General features: G+C 44.9%; 1 protein-coding gene across 1 annotated transcript in view; it reads right to left on the reverse strand.

The window, feature by feature from the left end:
* TUBGCP3 (tubulin gamma complex component 3) overlaps window positions 1-6,844 on the reverse strand; it is a 53,984-nt gene extending 47,140 nt beyond the window's left edge. Inside the window, exon 1 of the mRNA XM_075057278.1 lies at window positions 6,572-6,844. Coding sequence (XP_074913379.1) covers window positions 6,572-6,647 — 76 coding nt within the window. The 5' untranslated portion in view covers window positions 6,648-6,844. The remainder of the gene's footprint in view (window positions 1-6,571) is intronic.
* Between the last annotated feature and the right edge of the window lie 792 nt (window positions 6,845-7,636).

A 7,636-nucleotide genomic window follows, 5' to 3' on the forward strand; every position in this document is an offset into this window, starting at 1 on the left:
TGCAGATATTCATTATTGTAAAACAATTACACTCTAACTGCATTCAGTGCTCTAAGGGCAGCGCTGACTGGCAAACCCTCAAAACCCCCAAAATTCTTTCCTGCAACAAACTGTTTGCTAAACACCTAATGGGCTACTATTGCAAAACTAAGCCTGGAAGAAAAGATGTAGAACTTGAGAACCTTCTCACATATACCATGAGCAGATACTGTATTTATCAATATAGTAATGCTGCTGTATTTTCTCTGTTTTAACTATATCATAAGTTCTACATCAGTATGAATTATTACCTGGGGAAAAAAAGCAATTGCATTAATATGATGTCATATACTGATAAACTAAAATACTAGTCCAGAATGTCATTAGTGATACTATTTTGGTTTTGAAGAGAATCTGCACACATTGTATGCAAAACTGCTTGTTCCTGTAGAAAACATTGTGTTTGAGAAGTGCAATTTTAGGACTACAGCAGTTACGAAGCAGTCCTGAAAAAAAATTTATTTTTGCATCAGTCTTCTGCTTTAGTCAATGATCTTAAACTTCTCTGTTGTACGTTCATTTCTTTCAGAAAGAAAAATAATAGTAAAAACAAATTATAAAATGTAAATTTAAAAATATTCTGTTCATGCAAGTTTTTATTTGAAGCATTTTAACTTTATTCCTAATTAACAGTCTTTCCAGTCTCCACACTCCTCTCCTACAAAGGAAAAAAAGAACCCAAACCCATCAAATAAAATCCAAACCACACACACTCCCCTGTCTTCCCTTACTTCGAAGTTGTCCACAAACTTTGAAGCACAGCACAGGAAACAAAACTATTCTTTCATTCTGTTAATATTCCTGGCTCTTGTTGTATTGTCAGTGAACAGATTTATAGTCCCACTGGACTATCAGCAACGCGGTCAGACAACCTTCTCAGAACTTTCCCTCACTCTTAATTTTTGCCTAACTTGTCAACTTGCATTTGCTTCTGTTATTAGCAGAAAAAAACCTCCACATCACCTTTTGAATGAACTCTATGCTTTCCCCCCCACTGTGAAATTTTAACATCTATTCCAATAGTTCAGAGCTTAAAAATCCAAAAACAGCAATAACAAAACCGCCACTGACATTACATAGATTAAATGAAGGCCATAGTATGGACTTCAGGTAGCAAACTGCTCTCTGAAGACTGAAATACTACTTTCTAGAGCATGCGCACCTCCAGAAGTACTTTGGCACACAAAAGTCTCTTTAGGATTCAAAACCAAATAGATGTAGCTTGATTATTTACAGCAATACCATTTGATTCCATTGGAGGCACTAAGAGTTCTTACAACTGACAAGCTTGTACAGCAGTCTACAAAGTCCCTAAGATTACCAAGAGGTTTGTGAAAGACAGCTAAGAACAAGAAGCTTTTTGTCAGAAGGATTAAATTCACTGCCCAAAGAGAGGCATGCAACCCTGTATAACTGCCAGAGTCCACAAATAAGGGGGGGGGGGGGAATCATAGAAATTACTGCACAGGCAGGCAAGCTCTCTGCAAGATCAGGTGTTAGTACAAAAGCGAGGCGGATAGCCTGGACAAACACAGAAGGATTGATAATACAAAACTAGACACTAGTTCTTAGACACTGTGAGGACATGAGGAAGAAAGAGGTCAGCAATGGCTGCAGCCGCAGAGCGCAGGGATCCCCAATTAACCGCAGTGGGTGACTGCGGACACACAGTGCCATGGGAAGCTAGCTTTAAGCCCTTACTTGGGAACTGGCTAAAGCACGGGAGCAGAGACCTTTCAAACCTTAGTTCTACAACAAAAAAGCTGAGGTAGATTTTTTTTTTTTTTTTTTTTTCATTTTCAATACAGTTCTTCCAGGTAACTCAGCAGACTTTGTAATGAATTTCTCAGAAGCAGAGCTGTTTGCGGAAAAAAACCAGTAACTAGGCCTATGCAGCTGACTGATTTTGGAAACAAAGCCAGCCATCTACTTAGTGGATGGTCCCAAAAAAGGGAGAAGAGAAAGAGGATAGCTCCACCACTGGGAGCCTCTGCAGCCATGTTCCATCATAGCACAAATTCACTTCAACATAAATCTTTAACAAGTGGGGAAGATGGAGGCCATCACGGGCAGAAACGAAAGAATCCTCAGTGGAGCCTGTTGTCTGCTGGGTTTATGGAGGACTTCAGGCATGGGATTGCAGAATGGAGACACGGATACAGAATAAGACCACTCATCCCACATGAGCTGTAAGTGCACTATTATGATACAGACATTATATAAACGGAATCCTTCAGCTCCTTCTGAAGCCATAGCTTCCTCACAAACATAACAAAACACAAGTGCCGAGAAGGAACATAGCCAAGCAGAACAAACATTCTGAAGTACAAACTCAGGGAATGTACAGGCAGGAAGAACCATTAGATTGTCAAGTCTCAACTCCTTTCTATTATTTACCCATTACATTTCACCCAATTACATTAGCACCTTGTATTTTACTAGAGCACTTACTCCAGGAAGGTTTCAAAAGCTAGGATTTCAAGAAAATCACAGCAGGCTAACTACACAGATGGTTAAAGATGGCTGTTTGTACCTAGCTTCAGTCTCTTGTTACTAATTATTACTAGGAATTTCTCTAATGAATTTAAAAAGCTCTTAAGTATCTGAGCTTTTTCTCCCCTAAACTCTGTAGAAGTAATTGAACATTATAAATTACTTACCAAAGACTAAACTGATAATACTTGTAAAGTTTGCTTCAAAAAAGAGAACACATATACAAAGCAGCCTACCTTCATCACTACACAAGGAGGGGAGAAGCTGCATGTAGACCACTAATCACACAAAAATACCATACTTTGAATTTATCCTGGGCTGAAAGGAAATTAGAGTTACAAGCCTGAAAAACAGTAAGATGCTAAATAACTTGTCTGGTGGTTTTCTTACCACCAAGGGATACATGCATCTACCTCAACACAAAGGATGCTGGTACTAACAAAACTCCCTTATTGTCTTTGTTCCTTGGACATAGAAACCAGGGGCGAACAACCACCATACACACCTTTCATGACTGAGATGTCTTTCATGGACTTTTATCAGTCTCTGTGCACTCTGAATCAATAGCTGAGCTGATGACAAACTAACACAGGTACTACAGTTGAGTGTTTCAAGAGAAGTCCTACATTGGAAGGGTGAGCCTTCAGTGCTAGTCCCTCATAACACAGGAATAAAGAGCAGGGTAAGGATGGGCTTCCTCTCTGTCACATGCATAAAAATACACGTAATGGTAAACATGGCAGACAACTCACACTATTATTTTTAAGTTATTACTTCAAGGGAGTCCTCAGATAACCACACGCGAACAGATGTAGCGAGCTATAGGTTGCACGCAGCAGCTTAGCATGATTTTGAGCAAAATTTCCCGTTTCATTAGTCACACACAAAAGAGATTTTGTTTACATTGGTAGAATCCCAGCGTACAGGAATAGGTCCAACATTTATTTAAAAAATAAAAAAAATCAGAGTTCTCTTGCATGTTTTTGCACATACTGCTTGCAAATAAGCTTCTTATTTCAGTCAAAAGAGATGGAGATGTATAGAAACTATGGCTTCAAAAAGAAGGCTAGACCCAAAGTTGGTAGAAGTGAGCCACTTCTCCTCAATACTCACACCTTGATTGATAAACACAGAGGTTGCTCTTTCTATTCTCATGCTCTGTTTAAGTTTTATAAGTATCACAGACCTAGATAAGATACTCAGTATCAAGAAACAAGCTTAGATTGAGTTTAGACTGCAGTCCCTTTCAAATCTAAGAAAGAGTCATGAAGGAAACAGGATTAGGCAATATAGAAATAATGTCCTCACAGCGGCCTCCACTATTCCAGTAAAGCAAGACAATACCTTTTTCAATTTTTTTTTTCTTGTTTTTCTTTTCAGAAGTAGAACTAGCACAATAATTTGAGATTTCTGGTAGCAAAAAGTTTGAAGTGCTCTTAAGTAAGAACATATACTAACCATATTAGAAAAAAGTTTCCAAGGAACGTTAAAAGCAAGAAACAGCTATAAAAGCAGAACTATAATAGCACCTTAGAATTGTAGACTGATGTGAAATACCCTTTAATACACAGTTAAACCAGCTTCTAAAAAAAAGTGTGTGGTTACATAAAAACACAAGAGATATTAAACAGTTTAGAAGCTACTGTCAATTTGGGGGAGATAGGGGAAGAGTAGAAACTTGCCACATCCTGATAACATCTCACATCAGGAATTCCTGTCACAGAATTATTATAAATTGACATTTCTGGAAATGGGAAATTTATGGCCTTGCAGAAGACTTAAACATACAAAGGAGAGGGAAAGAATTTTAGAAAACAAAACAAAACACAGAAGTCAACAGCTGTTGATCATAGAATGATGGAACCATTTAGGTTGGAAAAGACCTTTAAGATCATTGAGTTCAAGCAAACAACAGAACGTTTCTGTGAAGGGGTCCCTACTCAACATTTCAGTGAAGACAAAGAAATTCCAACTTCTTACCAACTCTTCCAAGCTTCTAAGATAAATCACAGAATCACAAAATGGTTTGGGTTGGAAGGGACCTTTAAAGACCATCTAGTCCAAACCCCCTGCCATGGACAGTGATGTCTTCCACTAGAACAGGTTGCTCCAAGCCCCATCCAACCTGACCTTGAACACTGCCAGGGATGGGGCAGCCACAGCTTCTCTGGGCAACCTATGCCAGTGTCTCACCAAGCTCATCATAAAAAAATTCTTCCTTATGTCCAATCTAAACCTACCCTCTTTTAGTTTAAAAACCATCGCCCCTTGTCCTGTCACTTCAGGCCTTGGTAAAAAGTCTGCCATTCTTATAAGCCCTCTAAGTACTGAAAGGCCACAATAAGGTCTCCCTGGAGCCTTCTCTTCTCCAGGCTGAACAACCCAAACTCTCTCAGCCTGTCCTCACAGCAGAGGTGCTCCAGCCCCCTGATCATCTTCGTGGCCTCCTCTGGACCTGCTCAAGCAGGTCCTTCTTATGTTGGGGGCCCCAGAGTTGAACACTGTACGCCAGGGGCGGGGGGTCTCATGAAAGCAGAATAGAGGGAGAGAATCACTTCCCTTGACCTGCTGGCCACACTTTTGATGGAGCTCAGGATATGGTTGGCTTTCTGGGCTGTGAGCGCACATTGCCAGCTCATATCCCATTTTTCATCCACCACTATCCCCAAGTCCTTCTCTGCAGGGCTGCTTCAAATCCATTCACCCCCCCAGTTTGACTAATTTGGGGTTGCCCCAACCCAGGTGCAGGACCTTGCACTTGGCCTTGTTGAACTTGATGAGATTCACATGGGCCCACTCCTCGAGCCTGTCAAGGTCCCTCTGGATGGCATCCCATCCCTTTCCTCAAGCATACCAGCTGCACTACTCAGCTTGGTGTCATCTGCAAACCTGCTAAGGACACACTCAATCCCACTGTCTATATCATTAATAAAGATATTGACCAGCATCAGTCCCAATACAGACCCTCGAGGGACACCACTTGTTACTGATCTCCATTTCGACACTGACTGCAACTCTTTAGACGTGGCCATCCAGCCAGTTCATTATCCATCGAATAGTTCGTATCTTTCCAATGCAGAGCCAAGGATGGTGTGTAAGATGATGAGGTGCTGTCTCCAATAGAAGGAAACATAATGTTTGAGAGAGAGAGAGACAGTAAGTGGGTTTTCACCTTGTCACTCATTTTCTAGACTTTTAAGATAGCAGTAATTGACATATAGGCCATGTTTTAGTCAGTTTCAACCCAATTCTTTATAAGTCAGTATTCAAAATTATTAGTTACTGTCATGGAAATACCTAAAGATAACTGGGAGTGACTTGCCAGAAGAGAGTAGCATGGAGGGAGAAAGGAACACATAAAAGACTTTATAGCCACTACTAATAAGGAAGAAAGCCATCTCTCATACAAGAAAACAGGTACTACAAAAGCTATGGCACAAATCTGTCTAGCGAGCGATGCTTACAAAGACAGCAACTTAAAAAAGGCGACTTCGCAGATGCACCTCTTCCTTTCCACCCTCCAACTGCTTACTAAAAACAGTCTTTGCCTTGATTGCAACAGATAGAAACTTACACAAACAGGCAAGAGATTCATTCCCTTGCTGGAGAATCACAGCAGCGTCAAGCTGTAGAGGACCTAGCGGATGTCAATGGCTTGAGCAGACACCGGAGGAAGGCAGAGAGATTCCTGAACGTGCAGACAAGCCACTTTTTGCCCCAAACACCCCGGCAGCGCTGCCCCATCCCTGCCAAGAAGGGCACCAATGGACACACACACACCCCCCCCCCCGCCTCAGGGCTCCCCATCAGCCCGCACCTCCGGCTCACCGGGACCGCTGCCGTGCCCGGTCGGCAGCCGAACCCCCCCGGAGGACCAGGGCGGATCAACCGGGCCGACAAACCCCCCCGGTATCCCCCTCACCCCGCCGGGGCAGCCCCCATCACCGGCCTCACCCCCCCCCCCCGCCACCTCTCACGGGCTCCAACGGCAGCCATGGGGGGGGGGGGGGGCGGTGGAATGTCTGAGGAAAACCTTTACCTTCGCTTTTGCCCAGGATGCGGCAGCAGAGGTTCTGCAGCAAAACGTTGGGGGATTTTTGGTCCGGAGTCGCCATCGCCGCCCGGGAGGTGGGGAAGGGAAAGCGGGCGGCAGAGCCAGGAGCACGGCGGGATAACAGCGGAAGGGAGGAGGAGGATGAGGAGGAGAAGCTTCTCCCACGCTGAGCAGCCCAAAGACCCGGCGACACCTCCCGCCGCCGCCCGCCCGCCGCCTCAAGGCGCCATTTTAACAGAACCCGCCGAAAGCCGCAGCGGCGGCAGCCCACTACCCACAATGCCCCTGGGCGCCCGCGGCCGGAGCGCGCCTCGGCGAACACCCTCCGCCGTACAACCGCCGCCCCCACACAGACGTTCCGGGGCAGACACCGACCCCCCCCCTTTCCTCCTCCTCCTCCTCCTCCTTTTCCTCCTCCTCGTTCTTCCCCGACCCCAGCCCCGTCGTTGAGCCTGGCACAGCCCGGGGAGAGGGCTCGCAGGGCTCCGTTTTGGGGGTCCAGGCAGGAGGGGGGTGTCTGAGGCAACGCGGCTGTGACCAGGCCTGCGACGCGTGCTAGCCCTGACCAAAAATGTCCCTCGAATTCCCCACAAAATGAAAATAGAAAATTCCCATTCTGCAACAGCTTTGCATCGTTGGGAAACGTCCTCTCACCCGTCCTTCAAAAACCCCGGGGAGATCGGGCTTACTCATTCCTCTGCCGAGAAGAACAAGCCAGGCGCAGGCCGTGGGGCGGCTGCGCTTGCTGTAATTCACTGCCGTGGGTAACTTTTCCACACAAAATAGTGAACAAATCAACACGGATCTGGAAAAAGGCGTCAAGATCCTCGGCCCACATCTCCCCTGCACCCCTCGGCCCGCGGCCGGCCGGGCAGAGCGGGTGGCCGGGCTGCAGTGCTCTGGGTGACCGGCTCCCCAGGCTTGTCAGCCCCTAACGCGGACACTGACTTCCCAGGATGTCTTGTCTTCCATTTCTTTTATTCAGTAAATTGATGCTGGGTCCGGCATCTTTAAGTAGCAAAATAGAAACGCCTTTATATACAGCTTTTC

This window comes from Buteo buteo, chromosome 25, assembly GCF_964188355.1.
Source record: "Buteo buteo chromosome 25, bButBut1.hap1.1, whole genome shotgun sequence".
Lineage (NCBI taxonomy): Eukaryota > Metazoa > Chordata > Aves > Accipitriformes > Accipitridae > Buteo > Buteo buteo.